The 19,964-nt window shown below is 43.9% G+C and overlaps 1 protein-coding gene across 2 annotated transcripts in view; it reads right to left on the bottom strand.

Moving 5' to 3' along the window:
- Positions 1-19,964, bottom strand: part of TMEM67 (transmembrane protein 67) — a 663,651-nt gene that overhangs the window by 297,082 nt on the left and 346,605 nt on the right. For both annotated transcript variants that reach the window (XM_069220469.1, XM_069220470.1), the window contains exon 18: positions 12,605-12,691. In XM_069220469.1, the coding sequence (XP_069076570.1) occupies positions 12,605-12,691 (87 nt within the window). The remainder of the gene's footprint in view (positions 1-12,604; positions 12,692-19,964) is intronic.

Below are 19,964 nucleotides of genomic sequence, written 5' to 3'. Positions count from 1 at the left end.
TTTACCCCTTAACAACGAGTTTGTGGTTTGTTCACTCTTTGGGCCCGATTGTGTTTTTACTTCTAATTAGTCATTTTACAAATAATGGTATCGAGTATTTTTCTGGCATTGGAAGGAATTGAGCAAAAACACACTTTCACACATTCTAAATTCTATATCACAGTACAGAAAAGGGTGATCATGAGTTTTGCTCAGACCCACCGAATTCTTATTTTTAAATAAACATCCAAATCGAAACCCCACCCAAAAATGTAGTGTTTCACCTTTGAGGAGAATAAAATAGTATCAGCTGCAAAAACCAAACATCTGTGTTAATTTGTTTAATTTAATATTCAATGTTGCAATCTGGAGACCAGGGTTACAATTTCTTCCTGGTCCTCATTACCATGGATGTCAGGGAAGAAGCTGGGTTTACCCACTCAAGATCAGTTTCTTTTCATAGAAGGCTTCTTAGTGTTTGTTTTTGGCTCAATGAAAAAATGAGTTCCGGGTTCTATTACGAGTCACTTACAATGTGAAGGTACACTATGTCCTATTTCAATTTTACCCTGGACATTCCAAACTAAAGAGTGATCAATTTTCTCAAACACAGTGTCGTAAGTTGCTCTGCAAACTTTTAAATAAAACTCTATAGTAGCTCACAGTTGTAGGCTCTCTTTTCAGTGAACTTTCAAGGACCTACCTATCTCCAGCTCATATTACTCTCTAACAAATAATTAATTTCTGGTCATACTTTGATGGGATGCCAGACCCAACCAGGTCTATGGAGATCGTTTTTAATTTTCCAAATATGTGATTTTTCAGAACCCTTCACATTCTGTCCATGCTAACTAATAAAGCTTTTGTTCATTCCTCCTCTGATGATTAATTTCGTGTTTTAGTTTCAGATTATTTTCTGCTCTGTACTGTCTTAATGTAGTGACAAGATGTTGAAGATTGATGGAGATAACGTCCATGAATCGTCTGCCTTCAGCAAAGCATAGAAAGTGTAAATTATTATTACCTAGTGATGGTTGCTATTCTTTTAATGACCTAATCTCTGACATTATGGCCCTCATTATGACAGTGACGGCATTATAATATGGCGGTCGGCTGGTAGCCATGGCGACGGTCTTTTGGCGGCCGTCGCCGTGGCTACTAGCCGACCCCCATATTATGACCGTAGCCGGAATTCCACCAGCAGGATGGTGGAATTCTGGCTACGGTCATGGCGGTGGACGGCAGTAAGGTGGCGCTGCTGCCAGCAGCAGCGCCACGCCAGTAGACCGTCGCAGACCGTATCATGACCCAATGATACGGCCTGGGAGCGTTCTGCTGGCGGACGCTGCTGCTGGCAGCAACACCCCGTCCCGTCTCCTACCGGAGCACCCCCTGAAATCAGGTAAGTCAGGTGCTCCGACAGGGGAGGTGGGTGAGGGGTGCGGTGTGTGTGTGTGTATGTTTGTGTGTGCGTAAATGTGGGTGTGCATTGCGTGTCATATGTGTGTGGATGTGTGAGTGCGTGTATTGTGTGAATGCGTGTGTGCTTGTATGAATGTCAGTGTGTGTGAATGGATGTATGCATGCGTGGGTGGATGTGGGTATGAGTGTGTGTATGCCTGTGTATGATGGTGCGTGTATGTCGGGGGGGTCTGGAGTGGGAGGGGTAGGGTAGGAGAGGACTCTGGGGACGGGGAGGGGGGTGGTGAAGACCCTTTTCAGTGACAGGGAAGGGAATCCCTGACACTGATGGTGCCTACCGCCATGGTTTTCATGGTGGTAAGGAAGCAACGAAAACCATGGCGGTAGGCGGGGTCAATATCCCGCGGGTGGGACAGTGAAGGCCGCCTGGCTGGAGACTGTAGTCCCCAGCCCCACAGCTGTTACCGCCCTGGCGGACGAAGTGGTACAGTCATATTGTGGGGAAAGGAACCGCCAGCCTGTTGTCAGTACTTTTCTCCAAAATACCACCGTCCACCAGGGTCATAATGAGGGCCTATGTCTGGAACACAAACTTAAAGTGATTTGAGACAATTTTTAACTAATTTCAATTCTTTGACAAAGCTCATCCTGCCGATTTATTCAAAGTTCAATCAGCTTTTTGTGTAAAGGTCAACAAAAGGCATGCCAGCCTGAATCCCCCACAATAAATAACATTCTCCATAAAATGACCCACTGGTCATGTTACAAACCACAGTGAAGTCTTCCAAAATGCACTATTAAAAATTAGTTGCTTATCTGTAACTCATTTCGATATATATTCAATGTTCAAATCATTCTTCATCGTCAGACTGGGAATCTCTGGTAATCTTAAATAGCAGTAAACAGATTAACTGGGCCATGGGCCTTGACAACTTTTTGTTTAGTAGCACATCCACCTCATTTAAGCAACCCAAAGCTCAGCAACTGAAAAATTCTCAGCGCCCCTATTCCTTCCTAGAGGCCACCATAGCTCAGATTTCATAGCACAAGTGTGAGAAGAGTGCAGCTGAGCCTCTGACTGGGGAGGAGGGAGGTCGGATGTGACTATATGAAAGATAACTTTGGAGAACTGGAGTTATAGGCAAGGAAGTAATTACTTCACCACCACGGGATCTTTCATATATTCACATGCTTGACTTAGATTAGTAAGCATTAAATGACAATAATAAATAATATAAGAAAGTGTTAAGCAGGCTCACCTTTATTGAAACAGGTTTCTGAGGACTGCCTGTCCCATTGCTGTGTAGACTTTGCATTCACATTGAAGCAGTAGAGCTTCATAAACATGTGTCTGCTTTTCCAGGTAGCTGCAATGCAGAGGTTTCATGAAGGCACACTAACATAGAGTGCTACAGCCATAACCATGCCTTTGGTGGAACGCTCCCTCATTTGTCCTTTAAGTGGAGCTTGGCTTTGTTGTGACAGAAGATAAGGCTGGATGATAACCAATGTCCAATCTCCTGCTTGGACAGGGTTGATCTAACCTTGGATAACCAAATGACACAAACAGTTGGCCAGTAGTGCGTATGTCCTTAGTTCTGTCAATGTAAAACTTAATGCATCTGCATACATCGAGCAAGTTTAAGGATTGTTCTGCTGATGTCACTGGATTTGCAAAGAAGCAATGCAAAAAAAGGGCTCATTGAGATGAACATCAGCATTGAATTTGGGAATAAACTTCAGATTGGTGTGTAAGATAACTGTCCCTAGTAAATGAAAGTCAGGTTCTTTCACAGAAAGCACATTGATTTCTTAAACTCTTTGCGCTAAAGTGAGCACTAACAGAAGTGAAGTTTTTCTTGTAAGGAGTTTCAGATGTGCTTTATGGATTGGTTCAAAGGGAGGCAATGAGAGTTAGCTCAGAACATGGTACTGGTGGAAAGACTCTGAAAAGTCCCTTCATAAATTATTTTATGATCATTTGTGAGAAAAGCATGGTTGAATTAACCTTCATTCTTCGGAACCATGAGATTGCTCCCAGTTGGACTTGTATTGACGAGTATTTTAAACCACCCTTTGCTAAGCCCAGTAAATAAGAAAGTATTTGATGAAGTGTTACGGTTATCGTATGGAGTTATTTAATTTTGCACCAGACAAAAAAATGTTTCCTTTTAGCATTGTATGTATTGCAGTGACTGGCACTCGAGCCTTCACCATGATGTCTCTGCATTCTGCTGTGAGATCCAGATGACCATATTCTAGGTTATCTGGTACAGCAACTGTGAAGACTGTGAAGCAGAATGTCTTCGTTGTGCCTCTAGCGGACATAGGGCTGTATCTTCAATGCAACTGACATGCATCCTGAGATATTCAGTAGTTTCATGAACCAGATCTGATTAAACCAACATGGGGCAACAAGGGTTAGAGTACAACAGTCAATCTTCACTTTCTTCAGGGCCCTGAGGATCAAGGGAAATGGTAGAAAGGAGTACACGAAGATGTTTGACCATTTGATCAAAAAGGCACTGCCCTTGGAACCTAGTTGCCAAAAACTTGTCAGCGTAACACTGGAATTTCTTGTTGTTCTGGGTGGCAAACAAATTCAACACTGGGTGACTCACATCTTCGGCAAAGGACTGCACTTGATCTTGTGGAGCTCCGATTCGTGACAGTCTTATGATGTTTAAGTGTGTCAGCTTGACTGTTATGTCAACCAGGAAGATGGCACAATCCCATAGTAACCACAACCTCTTCCAAGAGAGGCTGGGAGCTTATTCCTCCTTGTTTCACAGTGTAAAACATAGATTTTGTAGTGTCTGTTCTTAGCAACAGCCTGGCCTGTTAGTGTTGGAAGGTAAAGCTTGAGGCTCCAATCTTACTGCTTAGAGGTCTAAGATGTTGATGTGGAGCTGTGATGAGATGAAATTGGCGAGAATGATGGTATACTCGTAGTTCTCCACATGGGGGGTGGTGGCCACCTGCCACTGTGACCCAATTTCAGGTGGCGTATACATCCCTCTTGGAGGGAGATCAAGTATTGTTTACTCGGGTGTGAGCTGCTGGTCCTGGGAAGGATTTTCAATTCGTGAAGTGTAGCCGCAGTAGCACAGCAAGAGTGTGGCCGCCATTTTCTCTTCAGAACCTGATTCACTGCACAGTAGCCAGCCTCCCAATGACTGCTGCGCATTCTCTCACAGTCAGAGGGTCGCAGACGTGAATCAATGAACACGGAGACTAATAGTGCCAAGGTGTCCACATTCATTCTTATTGCATAAGGCGCTATGTGATAGAAGGCGTTGATTACAGATTCAGAGGAAAAATGTCAGTCCTCCATAGTAATAAGAAAAGTTTCACTGAATTTATAGATCCTTGAGAAAGTGAGACTGTGACAATGCCTACAAACCATCAAGGTTAAATGTGAATCAAGCGAATCAGGGACAGTTAACAAAGAATCCATACACCGTTCGTGATGTACCCTCTAAGTGACAGGCCTTCATGTTCATATAACCTAAGGACTCCTTCTCCCTCTGCTTAAGTGGACCCATTTTCTCAATCCATGGACATGGGGTGAGCCAGGACCAGTATATGGATATTGGGCAAGAACGAGAGATCACTGGAGCCTCTTAGGTTTAAGTGAGTGATTGCTGGGCCATTACATAATTCATCATATTATCACATTTCTTTATTGTTGAACACTGTATCCAATCAGCACTAAGAGCCAGCTTAGTGGTGAAGCGGGGGAGTTGATTATTTGACATGGGTTGTGTTACTTTGCCTTACAAATCATTTTGTCTGCAATTCTCTTAGGGAACTGCCCAATCATATGTGACCCATCGCTTCCTCTTGAATGGTGTATTGCCCTAGTCACTGTGCCCAGTAATGTCTACCTGTCAACTGTACTACTATAGTAGTCACTCTCACCCACGCTGCATATGTTCTGATGTCCTGCTCTCCTACTCCTATGGAAGGTTGAAGAAGTGCCCTGTGTTTATCCCATCTGAAAAGCACAGCTGAGCTGCCTAATCCCTTGTCACCGATGCCGGATACCACCCTGCCTTCCTTGTTGAGATCCTTCTTTTCATTAGGCTGTCATATGTCGAAATCCAAACACATGTTAACGCTCAATTTCAGGAGCCATGGTGAATAGTGGGCTGCTGAAGGAACCGTCCTCCAAGGTGTCCTCTGCCCTAAACATTAAGGAAATGGCTCTCAAAGAGCTCATGAGAGAATTGTAAGACTTCAAAGGCTCCATTGCACATATAAATTCAGGGATCACTGCGAATAATCTGAAAGAGGAATCCTTGCGAGGAGACATCAACAAATTTCAGGTGCGATTCACTACCACTGAAGAATGGATTACAGATGCTGAGTCACACTTGAACACCTTGCCAGAGTGGGAGCAGGAGGTCAGGCATCTCCAGCAGAAAGTCATTGATTTAGAGGATCGTAGCTTCAAAGATGATATACAGATCGTAGGCCTTCAGTTCTTATTCCACAGAGCCCACAGAGTGCACTCCTGACGACCACCCCGCAACACACATCCAAGTCATGTTCTGCGTGAGACACGAGCAGGCCCGTCAAAACCTCTAAGAGGTTAAGAAACATGGGCCCTAGTATGGGACATGCAAATAGCTCGTGGAAGACTCTTCGGCTCCTACCAATGTTAAGAGGAAGCAGTTCCTGGCTCTTTGCCCTCGATTAAAGAAAAAGGACACTAAATATGACCTATTGGACCCAGACACTATGGTCATCACCTTCCAGGGTCAAACAACACCAAGATCCTGAATGAAATGGAAAAAACATTTGGACACATCAGACAACAACTCTATGGGCAATGCATCTGGCAAATAATGCTCAACACCCTCTAGGGAGTCTAAAAGTCCTAAACCAACCATATACTGCTGTACATGAAGAACTGCAGCATTGGGACTCAGTTACTCAAACATGGTCCCTGCTAGCCAAACCACAGTCTCGGACGGCTTCACAGCCTAGGGATGAATTTTGATCACCTCACAAACCTTGAACAGTTGATTCTCTTGTGTTATCTGCCCTCATATTATCGAAAAATGGTTGGATGAGGGGTGGTATATTGGGAAGTGGGACAGCAGGATGAGATAACAGAATATTTTAGCATGTATATATGCATACTCTACTGCCTTTATTTCTTCTACTGTCCTTTCCATGGTGTGGATTATGTATAATTATCCATACAGCCCAGTCCCTGTTTCATACAGTGTTTGTAACCCTAAAGGGATACCCTGTCCTTTGGCTGGATGATTTTTCCAGGATACGTACTGGTGGGTGGTCCTCACCATTCTAGGCAACAGTGCTCTCTCTTGTTCTCAGACTACAGGAGTTGTCTAGCAGAGCCTTTAGATTCAGCCTCAAGGTCTTTACACCCCCAGCAGTAATTCCCCTGGTCCCAATTACATGGATTCTTCCTCTTCCTAGCAACTACACACTCACTCATCTCCCCTCCTCTTTTAGTGCTCATTCATTGATTAGGATCTACTTGAGCACCCTCTAAAAGAGCACCTGGATCTTGCCCCTCACCTCTGTTCTAGTGAGACAACAGAATTCCTTTTTCTTTATCCTGGGCCAAGATGACACAGTCACTCCAGTGTTAATGGCCTGAGGCATTACGCCAAATGTAAGAAAATGTGTACTTTTCTGGGCCAGAGTAAACCTGATAAAGCTCTCTTGCAGGAGACCCATCTTTCTTCATCAGAAAGCAACAAATTACAGAGAAAGACTGGGTGGGCCAGGTCATACATATCAATATCCAGCTTCAATCATAGAGCCAATCGGGAGTGGAACACTTCCCTAGGAAACGGGAAATCACTATGCACATCCATAAATTCCTTCCGTAAAGATTGCTCCATTCTTGGGCAGATATTGAAGGCCAATATGTATTCATGAAATTTTTGATACAAGGGACGCACTTGATCGTGGGCTCTGTATATGCTCCATTAGAGGCCAAGAATGCTTTTCTCACTCAATTCTGTAGGCTTCTTACCCCCTCTTGGTTCTACTCGGGTGGTTACTGGTGGAATTGGAATGTAAAAATGTATCCCATCTTGGACAGTTATGGCAACCCACACATCTGCCACAATCAAGACAGAAGTGCCTTGCTCGATCTGGTCAGTGATCATGCCCTGCAAGAGCTGTGGAGACTGTTGCACACTCGGGCAAGGGATTATACATTCGCACCAGAATTATTTTCTTTGAACCCCCCCTTTTTGCTCCAACAGTTGACTGATGTACCTATAACTCCCTGTGGAGTTTCAGACCACGACCTCTTAGAGGTGGGTCTTGAGCTGGGCATGTGACTACTCTCACGAGGCCTGTGGAGCTTAAGCACTTATCGGTATAAAGACCCTGAAGCAAAACAATGTCTAGCAGCTCATGTTCAGAGATATCAGATAAACAACAAAGACTCCTCAGTGCAGACAGACCCTGTGAGGCGCTGGCAAGGATGTAGTTGATGAGAGACTCCGCACTGGCCAAGCAATGACTAACGGATTCAAAACACAAGCTGGAAACCCAGATATGATCATTAACCTATGCATACTCTACATCTTCGACTCAGGTGATCCTAAGGAATCTTTTGTCAGCCAAATACCAATTGAACACTCTTTACACAACGGAGGAGGAGAAATGCCTCCTTCGCATCCGGCAACAACATTATGAACAGTGAGAAAAAGAGAACTGATTACTGGTCTACCAACTTGGCCAAATTGACTCCTCCCGAATGATACCCACCCTCTGGGGCCCCAATAGGCACCTCCTGACTCTCCCAGCAAATATACTGGTGGAGCTTCAGTCCTTCTAAGAGAACTTATACACTGCTAAGAATTCTGCCACAGATGCAGAAAATTACTTATTTTCAAAGCCTCATTATTTCTTAACTGACTCCAGCTCAAATGGCTGAACTGAAGGGGGAGATGAAGTTACCACAGCAACAGCAACTGATGCTATGCCAGCCAGTAAGGCCTCGGAGGAGGACGGGTTCCCGACAGAATTTTATGAAGCTACTAAGTCTCAGACCGTCCCATTCCTCGTCTCAGTATATAGAGAGGTTCTAGAGCAAGGGCATTTTCCCCTGATTTTTTCAGAGCAAAGATTTCAGTGATCCCAAAACCAGGAAAGAATCCCCTTGAAAGCCCCAGCTACAGGACAATGTATGATGTTAACATTTTGGCCAAGATTCTGCTGACACACTTGAACAACCATCACTGCCCTAGTACACCCCTAGCAGGTGAGCTTTGTGCCTGGCCCTTCCTCTACTATCACATCCGCACTCTCTCTCATGTACTCTGACGAGTGATGAAGGGATCCAGCCGCCTGAACCAAGGAGCCAAAACCCTTACAGGGAGGTTCACGAAGAAATAGAGAATCAGTGGGAGCATAAGCATTTTGGAGAGCGCCATGCGTGCCAGGATGGGCAGCTTCAGCGACCGTCAAAATGGTACACATGACTTGAGTGATCAAAGTGTTTTCCCGTAGTCAACCTCACGTAAGTCTGGGAGGTTGTGAAAAATCTGTACCCCCAGAAACTTAAAGGTATGCGGCATCCAAAATATATCAGGTGGGAAGGCGATGGGTCTGAGGGGGCTCCATCAACCATTGGAAATACACAGGTCTTGCTCCTGTTTACGCGAAGGCCCAAATACAAGCCAAACTATTCAAGGAGCCACAATGCCCAGGGAATGTCCTGCTCACCATTCTGCAGATGAACGCATAAATCAGCTGCAAAGAGGCAGATATGCTCTGCATCCTCCATTGCAATACCCTAACCCGCACCCTCCACACAAAACAACTCTGCCAGAGGCTCGATGGCAATGGCAAACAGCAGGGGCAATAGGCTGCAGCCCTGTAGCATGCCTCAGAACAGTTTGTAAGGCTTAGAGATCGTTTGTCCCGTCCAAACCCGTGACATCAAATGGGTGCACAACAGGCACACCCACCGTATCCATCAAGTACCCAACCCCATTCGTAGCATGGTGGTCTCCAGGAAGTCCCACTGTATCAAAGGCCTTCTCCAGGTCCACTGATGCTGGGAGTCAATTTAGGAATCAAAAAATGCCTGCTTTTTTATGTCTCATTTTAAGTTTATAATTTCCATACACAGGCAAAATCGTCCCCTTTCGGTTAGTCAGATTACATGTTTCTATTCAACATGCATGTCTGAATCATTACATTTTGTTAAAAAAAATTATTTTAAATCTCTAAGAAGATGGGGATATGAATTTAGTCCTACATATCACAAATACTATTACCTTCAATGTTCTCCGTTTAGATATTTACAGTGACCTAGTAAATAATTTCAAAACATTAATTAATCTGAGAAAAGCCACACAAGACCACTGAACAAATATTTCTCCATTGACAGCACCATGTGATTTTTGTACTCAATATACCCTAAAAATCGTATGGAGTGCAAACGTTTAATTGAGAGCCCTGTTACTAGAGTTTAATTGAGTCTCTGTTAGTAAAGAAACTAACAGCTGTCTCCTACACAACCGTGGAGTGCGACCAAATGGAGATCCAGAACTTCCAGACTTTTGAAAAAGCAGTAAACTGAAAAATAGGATGACAGATGAGAAGAAGCTTGCAAAATGTGTGTTTTTATGATGGGCATGGCAGTGTTAGATTAGAATGATTAAGTAAGGAGAGACACTAAACAGAACCAGTAGGTGTTTTGGAATAAAGGTGCAAGGCAATTTGTAATGTGACTGGACTAGCTGGGATCAGAAAGGATCATAAAATCTGGTCAAGGTGACTGGTATAAAGTCGGTAAGTCAGGTCAGAAAGAAAATGAATGATAGGAAGTGGAGGTTTGTTAGATGGCGAATAATTAAACTCAGCTATCAGACTATCAGAAGTTGGAGGAAGGGCAGCATTCAGAGAAAACAGCAGATATCGAACAAGAATTGGATCACTTGCAAGAAGCAAAGTACGTTCCCTAAGGTCACACAAAGCAAACCAGTTTCTATCATTAGGCCAGTTTAAATTATTTTCATTGAAGTTTGACCATGCTAGTCAGTGGAATACATCATGATGTAACAATGTTATCTTTTGTAATGAACGTGTTATGCAAACGCATGTTTTTTCAGTGCACCATAGTTTGCAAAATGTCAAATGACTGTAGGAATTCTAGTATTTCAACAACCAATCTATTATTTATGCTATATACACGTCTAATCAGTTTTAAGTAATTCTCTTAGTAAATGCAATGCTGTAGTCAAAGTGTCACACAATTAAAATACATTTTCACACAATAACTGTACAATGAGGACCGGACGTCAGCAGCTCAGAATATTACAAATGTACACAGCTAATTAGAGTGCATTGCAGCAGTCAGGATGCTATGGGTCCATTGTGGTTAATACACAGTTCCTTTAACAAACAGTTTAAATACTGTCTTTTGTTGTTGTGGCTACTAGTACTGCAACTGACAGGAATGCACTCTCTGTAGATAATGATGATGGTAGTACTTCCCCCATCTCACAACCTCTCATGAGACCACGAGTAACATTTGAAAATCTCTTCTTTAAATCGAAGAACGCTGTTGTCAGATTTTTTGCTTCTCACAATGTGATGCTCAGTGTGTGACTGGCATGGGGCTGATCCAGAAAAAGGTAAATCTATGACCTTTTGCTGCACATCCACTTTAAGGTTCATGGGAAAGTGCCAGACATATCTTCTGGGAGCTAATTTACATACAATTCATTTCAATGTGTATTTGCGCTGAACATTATTATCTAATCCTCTGATTAGAAGTTGTAGAGTGATTGCAAGATTCTTTTTTTTTTTTTTTTAACTGTTGATGCCACTCGAGGGAAAGTTTCATACGACAGCAATCAGTCAACTACGTCCTGAATGAAGGTAGAGACCTGTGGCAAGAAATGGCTTGATTCAGCAAGGAAATAGGCTGCATGGTCTGCATCTACCAGTCGATGTTTTTCTAAGAACCCCAGCAATTAACTAGAAACTCACCTTCTTAAATAGTTCTTCAAGGTAGGGATTGTTAGATAAGGAGCAGAAGTGTAACAGATCATTGGGACCCATGATCTGCTTTTGACAAGGCACACATTCTTATTTGATGGAGGAACATGCTGAAAGCTGAGGTACAGAACAGAGCCCCTACGCATGAGCCTGACGTGATATTTGTATTTTGACCACTGACTTCGTCTTGCACCACTTTGAACCTGCTTTAGCTGTTCAGTGGTCACCAGTTAGACTCCATTTTGTATTCAGCTTAGCCTTAGCTTCATTCTGCCTACTGACTTTGTCTTAGTGTAAGACACTGCCATGTTAAAAGCTGCAAGTGATTTTCCACGTTTTAGAATGTGCATTCTGTCTTGTTTTCGTACTTTTTCCCACCAAGGGTTTTGGCTGATTAGAATGTACTCAGACGGCAGGAAAAGGCCTTGTTTTGGATTATCACCTTAGTATTGTGGCCAAATCCCGACGTGTTATTTTCAAAGCTTTCCTAAACTAGCCAGCATGTTTGAATACTTGTTGCGCAGCAGAAGGGTTTTTTCCAGAAAGCTCCTGCCTCCGTTTTTTAAGATATAAAAGAGACCCAGGACGACAGTAGGAGATTCTGAGACCTCAATCAGGATTCAGACGTCGCATGTCTGAGATATATTTCCCGGGGGGGTAGGGTTCTCGCTCTCGTTTCAGTCAAACAGGGTTATCGGATTGCTGGCAGAAGAAGTATGAAGCATTAGACAGGCCCTACGGTGATGCATTTTTTATTCATTATTTGCTTTGCATTATAATAAAGATACATATATTTGCTGTATATATTGCAGTGGAGACTCATTCATGTATATTTTCATTTCATTGCTGTGATCATTCTTAAATGTGTACTTTCAACATGCTAATCTCCTTTTAGGAACCTTGCGTAGTGAAATAATAAATGTCTCCTTTGGACTAAGAAGCGCATTCCAGAGATTTTTGTCAGTGCACCAGTGTTTCAGCTCGGTCATTAGTGAAAAGCAAAACAGAGCCCAATATACATGTGAATATCTAGTGAAGACCCGGGTCCATCACAACAATTCCTGTGTGTAACAAGATCCTATTTTCTTGACGGGCTTCAATAATGATAATAATTCTGTGTTTTTTCCTCCTTTAAAACAATAATGCAATGCAAACTACCTTGATCCAGTCTTTAATTGCATGGATACAAAATTACCTTTAAAACAAAAGCGCACGACACATATGTGACAAAGCTCTTCTCATCATCTGGTAATGGTAACAGGACAAACACATACTGTTGTGCCTAAGAAAGAAAAACATACATCTAGTTTTAATAATGTGCAGATATTACACAACAACTAAGCAAACTAGCACGTGACATCAGATGATACGTTTACTAAATAAGAAAAAATATATTTGTGGTAAGGGGTTCATACATGAAGAATGAAATGTTATTTACTTGTAATCCTTGTTCTTACTTAGGGGTATTCTTTCTGATATTCGTAAACATTGGACTATCCCAAAGCATGTGCTAGTTCTCACAACACCTTTTTTTTTCTTTCAAAAACTAGGTTTTCAAATCAAATCACATAAGTATAAAACATGCTCATGCAGGCACATTTAGCTCTTTTTAACCAATAAGTCAAAAAATACATAAACCCATCAGCAGAAAACACCATTAAAAAAACAGAGTTCTTTAGAGTGAACGAAAAACAGGAAGTTTTGTCACAATACAAAGCATACAGATAATAGAACTAGACCTTGATTCTTCAAAAACCTGTAATGCTGGCACTATCTCATTATGTTTCGGAGGGTGTTGAGCACCCATAGCAAAGAACTAGCATAACAAGTAACTTTTTTTTCTTCACCATGGGATGCTATCTAATATTCATAAAAGATGGAATAGCGCAACAAGTTAATACAACTGTCTGATGATATGCATCTCTTTAGTCCTAGGTAAAAAATAACACAGCCCTTTTAATCTCAATAGAATGTAACAACTTCTTTACCACGGGCGTTGGATTTGAGTAGAAAACTGGCAAAATAGTCTGAGAAGTGTGAAAACTAGAAACACGTTTTGGAAAAAAAAGATTAAGCTCTCAATGAAACGTTCCTGTGGTGAGAAATCAGTATAAAGAGTTTGAACCCCACTCACACTTCTAGAAGTAGTAGTAACAAAATACCAAAGATACTGTGAATTAGCTTCTGCATTGGTTTAAACGACAGATCATCTGATTTAGAGGGTACCACATTCAATTCTGGAGGAAACACTTTCCTTCAACCCTCCAGGAAAGCCTTATTTGCTGCAATATTGAAAACATGCCAGGAGGAAGAGCATTTACAGTATCTGTGATGGTAGCCAAATGCAGTCTGATAGAAGAGAACAGCAAACTAGATTTTGCCAGCTAAATAAGAAACTGTAGTACTTCCTGACATGTTCTTTCATTACCACCTTGATGACACAACATAAGCAAAACCTCTCCAACTTGAATGTATACCTAGACCTACAGGATGGGCATTTCACCTCTCGAAGGGAAAACTGAAATCAGGGAGTTTCAAGTATCCACATTCCAAGACTTTAGGAGCTAGGCAGTCAAGGTCAGCGATGGATGGCTAGGACGGATGATTCTGCACAACATCACAGAAAACAGATCTAACCTGACGGGCAGGCTTCTGAGCAAGTGAAGACACATCTGAAGAAGGTCCAAATACCACCACTGGTGGGGCCATTCTAGAGCAATGAAAATCATCTATGTTTTGTTTACTAGTTGCGTTGCTAAGTCTGAACTTGGTGATCGCCCTGGAAAAAAGTGGTATCGTAGGAAAAAGTACAGATACATTCTTTGACCAACTTATCAACAGGGCATTCCCCATGGACCAAGGTTCTGGCAGCCTGGAAGTGTAAGTGGGGTGATTTGAGTTTCCTTGTGTTGCTAACAAGTATGTTTCCAACTGTACCTCAGAAAGAGAAGATGTCAGCCATCCTGATCCAGCTTGTCTTCTTTTGAGTTTTGTTGAGTCAGAGGATTTTCAGCCATTAGCTAAATGCTTCCCACCAGAATCCAATGTCAAAAAGTCTGAGTTTCTCAGGCAAACCCTTTGTTCTTTAGCCTTTCTTTCTTGTTCACATAGTGAACATTTTATCGAACTGAAGAAGAGGACTCACTTCGGTCACTGGTACGAAAGCCTTTAAGTCTAAGTAAACTGCACAAACACACAAATGTTGTACCTCTCCTCCACAGGGGACCACACAGGTCAGAGTGCCCATATGAGTACTCCAGGCCTCCAGCGAGAACTATCACTATTACTGTCTGTGGAAAAAAGGCCAGAAAGTTGTTCTCCTTGCATCGTCAACATAGGGACTGCAGAGAGTGCACTGGAAGATTTACTTGCTGTCCCAATTTTCTGACTTCTGGACCTACAGATCCTGCAAACATTCTTCCAGAGGTCCTAGAAGTAACCTCACATTCCAGACAAGAGAGAAGCACTATACCATGTATCCCAGAAGAGAACACACTTTCTAAACTGATGAGGGCTGATTCATGCAGAGCTGAAGGCATGTTTGATGTATGGAAGGAAATGATTGATGAGAAAGACGCTTCTTTTCATAACTAGGACCACCCTAGGTATAGAATTCTTTGTGTTAGAATCAATACAGTTTTCCTTACAGTCAGATGACGACCTAGTTTGAAGAATAGGTCAACTGTGCGTCCTGGAGAGGTCTGGGATGAGGGAAAGCGTTGATTAATCAACTGTTCAAGAAAGGATATAAAAACACTGATATCCAGTGAAGGTAAAGATGCAACTAACACATCTTTCAGAAAAAATCTACGAGCTGACTTCAGTGCAAACAGAAGATCCAGCACACACACCCTGCAACAGATGAGGAAGATCTGACAGAGCCCCAGAATTCCGAATTTTAATCTTTTCATTCACTTGTTTGCCTTCTTCAGGCTTAAACTAGGGCAAAAATCTTGCATATCTCCCTTCCTGATTAGGAAATGAGTAAAACCCGTTATTCTGATGCCTTGGAACTGCTTCCATTGCACCTTCAACACGCAGGCTCAACATGGAGCATTCACACCCCAGGATGGAATCTGAGGGAGAGTGCCCTCTCTGTAAAATATACACCACCTTCATATTATAAGAAATTGCATTATTTGTTGAAGTGGGTGAAAAACAACTTCAAAGAATAATCACAATTCTTGTCATGATCAATCAAAACGTCACTACATAAATGTATGTTTGACCCTATGGTACCGTGAGAAATAAAAAAGTAGTCCGGATTAGCTTAGGAGTAATGTGTAAAATACAAATGCAGCACTCAAACAGTAATACGACACATCAAAATTCCCAAACAGATTTAGAGAACTAGAGTAAACTTTAATGATAACATTATACCAAAACAACAAAAATACAATCAATAGAACTGCAGTTAGGAGTTCTAAAATGTTTTATATAAAAATAGCACCAACCCCACAAAGCGGAATTTGCGATATCTGGTAACACTGGACCAAGAAAAAGTCACAATTTGAGTCCAACTGTGATAGCCGGAAACAGAAGTGGGCTTGTCCCACTGGAAGCTTTACATTCTGACTTTGATGCGAAGACAGTATGGTGTGGGTCTGTGACCTCCTGCTTCGGGCTTGGATTCGGTGAGGCTTTCAGTCTGGAGTTGCATGGCTCTGCGTCACACAACAGTGGATCCAGTGGAGCCTTCAGTAAGGAGCTGTGTGGTGCAGTTCTGCATCACTTTGTGTTTCTCTGGATCAGGTTAGGTTCCCAGTCTGGAGATGCATGGCTCTGAGTCACTTCACAATGGGTCCGGTGAAGTCTGAGGTTAGGAGCCGCAGGGCTGTGCATCGCACTGCGCCAGATCCTGTGAAACCTGCAGTTAGCAGGAAGAAGTATACTCTGACTCGAGCCAAGGGTCAAGGACATTAAGGATGATCCTTGGGTGTCAGCACTGAAGCCCACAAAGGCCAGAGAGAAGACTAGGCCAGGCCCAGTTGCATCTGGGCAGCTGGAAAGGCCTCTGGAAGCTTGTTGTGTCCCTGTAGCTCAAACAGGAGGTCAGCCAACTGATCCTTGGAGTCACTTCTCTAGTCCTGGGCTCAAAGCAAACAGATCCAATCTTTGTTCTTCAGAAAGCAGGGAAGACTGAAATCCCTGACCTGTGCTGATTGGCTGCAGCCACCTCCATCACCATAGTGAACACCAGAGGAGCACAGTAAACTGAAAGTGCTTGTGGCCTACTGTGAACAGCAAGTAACGTCTGAGGGCTGGCATGGCGAGAATGTGGAAGTAAGCGTCCTGCAAGTCCAACGGTACCATCTAGGCTTCTGAGTCCAAGGCAGACAGGACCTGAGCCATTGCTAGCCTCTCGAACTTCTCCTTCTTGAGGTAGAGGGACCGGAGATCTAGGATAGGGCACAAGCCCTTGCCCTTTTTGGATTTCAGAAAGTAGCAGGAATACCATTCTGACCTACTTCTGGCACAGGGACCCTCTCTATGGTTCCCTTGGCCAAGAGAGCTGCAACCTCCTCACCGAGAAGTACCATGTGATTCGCCATCACCCGATCGTAGGATGGTGGCATGGAGGAAGTAGTCATCTCGAAGGGGAGGGAGTAGCCGCTTCGGACTATTTGCAAAGCCCACCTGTCTGATGTCATGGACTGCTAACTGGTGGGTAAGCTTCAGACTAGGAAGATATAAAGGCAGCTGCAGGGGGGCGGGGACGGTGGGCAGAGCAGACTGCTGGCTCCCTAATCCACAGGGACATTGGATCCCATGTCCTCAGCGACGCAGATGCTGGGCAGCATGCGCAGCAGAGTGGCTGGAGGGAAACGGACGTGGTGGTCCACCACTTTCGTAGCCACAAAAGGGGCAAAAAGGACACTGAAGGGGATGAGGGGCAGATGCGAGGACCTAGCTGTAGCAGAAGAATCCTTGAAACACTCAAGCGCAGAGCCTGCTTTGTCGCCACAGAAATGGGTGCCATCTAAGGGCATGTCCAAAAGGGTAGATTGGGCATCCCCCGAAAAGTCAGACATCATCAACTAGGCATAGTGCCTCAAGGCCACAGTCAATGTAACCGCTCTGCTCAGTGTGTCAGTCATTTCCAGCCCACTTCAGATTGTGAAGTTCGCTGCATCTCTCCCGTTAGCAACAGCTTGGGAGGGAATGGCCTGGGCCTCCTCCAGGACCTGTGGCAGCACTTGCGCAACCGTGTCCCATACAGGATGGGTGCAACGGCCAAAAAGGCATGTAGTGTGAAGAACCACAATGCCACGCTGGAGGAAAAGATCATCTTCTTCCCAAGTTGGCCCAGCCTCTTGGATTCCCTGTCCGAGAGTGTGGAAGGGAATGCATCCTGGGATTTAGTAGCTTAACCAAGCTCTCAGGGGTGGGAGGTGGCGTCAGGAACACTGGAACATTTGAAACAGTTATATGGTAGCGGGCAATTGTCCCGTCACAGGATCCCCTGTGCTGGGTTTGGACCAGATACCCTGCAGGACATCTCTAAGGGCTTCATTAAAGGGGAAAAGGAGTTCAGAGGAAGAAGCTCCAGGCTGAAGCACCTCTGTCAGGAGGTTAGTACTGACTGCGACCTAAGGTAGCTCGAGGTCCAGTACCACTGCTGCTCTTCGCTCCACCAATGAATAGGACTGTCGCGTAGGCTTTCATTATTCTAATGAGGGTACTGGATCTTGAGAGGCAGAATCGCCTGCGGTGTGGGAGACTGAGTCTGACCCACTACAGGTGACACCTGTTCCACAATCCGGGTTTCACTCCGGCTAGCTAGCAGTGCCTCATCTCTTCCCAAGGGCAGAGATGATTAGGCAGCCAAGCACATGACATAATTGATTTCTTAGGGAAACCGTGGTCAATCAGGTCTCATCCGTTTCTCTCAGTTACATTAGTCTCACATACACAATGACAAACAGAGGAAGTATATTTTTCAATAAGGTTTTAATGAAGCAACTGCATCTCAGATAGCAAAGCATGTGCTGCAATAACCAGGACGATACAGCATGACAAGTTTAAAATTGTGACAAGGAGAGTAAAGCATAGAAATAACACTACCATGTTGTCACTAGAGTCAATAGACTAATTCCTACATATGCTATAATAGAGCAAAGCGTGTTAAGCTCTAATTCTGCCCTTTAGGTTCCCCTAGGAAGACATCATCCCCCGTACCTGAGCAAAGGCCTGAAGTCTGCATAGGCAGCTGTAGCGAAGCGTTCAGCAATCAGCATACAGTCGTGGTTCTCTGGCTGGAATTTCCCTCTAACATGTAAGGGACAGGGAAGTGTTTTTATAATAAAACAGCTGATGTTCTGAGAAAATGTCCCTATATAAGTATGTGTGTTTTCTATGAATGTCAGATACAAAACTTTTACCATGTTCACCGGCAACCTATCTTACTACAGCCTTGAAGGAAGCACAGAGTGAGCAAGAATGTCTTGTTTGAGAACGTAGTGCTGGCCTAGGCAAAAACAGCTAGATGGAGATAAATAAAACAAGACCGCAAAAGTGGCTATTGTAAAAATAATAAAAAAAGCTGAATAAAATATATCTAGGTTAAAGTGCACAGCGGCAGACCTAGTGTGCTAAAATAACGTAAATAGAGCTGTAACTATACAGTAATGGCTACACAACAGGACGCCCCCTCCTACATAGCCACGGTAGAGGGAGAAAACATGTCAGCATCAGGGGAAGTATCTAGCCCACTGGCCTCACCCAGCCCAGGCCGCGAGTCCATGGAATCTTGGAGCTGGTATTCCAAAGGATCCAGCGAACCCTCCCATTCCTCACCCTAATGCAACCCAAGAGAACAAGGATTAGGATCCGACCTAGGAAGTGAGGCCCCTGTCAAAGTTGGCATCCGTGTTACGTGACGTCGGTCCAGTGCTGTGTCTGAGTCGGCAATGAGGATGAGGTCAGCGCAGTTCAGGGGCGAGGGTGGAGTCGGGAGCATTGACATCAGAACCAGCATCATGGAAGATCAAGGTGGTATGACGAACTCCAGTTCATATCCATGAATATCCCCTGGAGCCGAACCACCAGTGCAGAACCCAAGGTGGCCCCTACCAACCCCGCGGGGACAGAGGGCACTCCAGCAGCCTCAGACTGCCCTACCAAGATGCAGTCTCTGAGAAAAGAGGCCTGGAACGGTAAAGCTCCTTTTCCCTAATCTCATCAGCCAACGGACAGGGTGAAGTAGAAGAACACTTGTTCTTCTTTGACTTCTTCTTATGTCTCGACTTACCTGGCTGTCCAGAGGACTGGGTCAATGAAGACTGGGGGCGTCGCAACCGTTCTCGAAACCTTTCTCTTGACTGAGATCGGGAGCTACGTGGAGCTGAGCACCGGACAGCAATGAGCTTCAGGGACCACACCCTCAAAGCTTTTGGATTCATGGCTCGGAGCACGACTTAGGGTCATGGTTGCGCTACAGACACCACAAGCATTTGAGGTGCAGATCCATCACGGACATCACCACATGATAGGATCCACAGGGCTTGAATACTGTCTTCTTTGACAACATCCCAGAAGTGTAGACACTCAAAGAA

Source organism: Pleurodeles waltl, chromosome 2_2, assembly GCF_031143425.1.
Source record: "Pleurodeles waltl isolate 20211129_DDA chromosome 2_2, aPleWal1.hap1.20221129, whole genome shotgun sequence".
Taxonomy (NCBI): domain Eukaryota; kingdom Metazoa; phylum Chordata; class Amphibia; order Caudata; family Salamandridae; genus Pleurodeles; species Pleurodeles waltl.
Note: the sequence above shows the minus strand (reverse complement) of the source record. Positions and strands in the feature narration are given on the sequence as shown.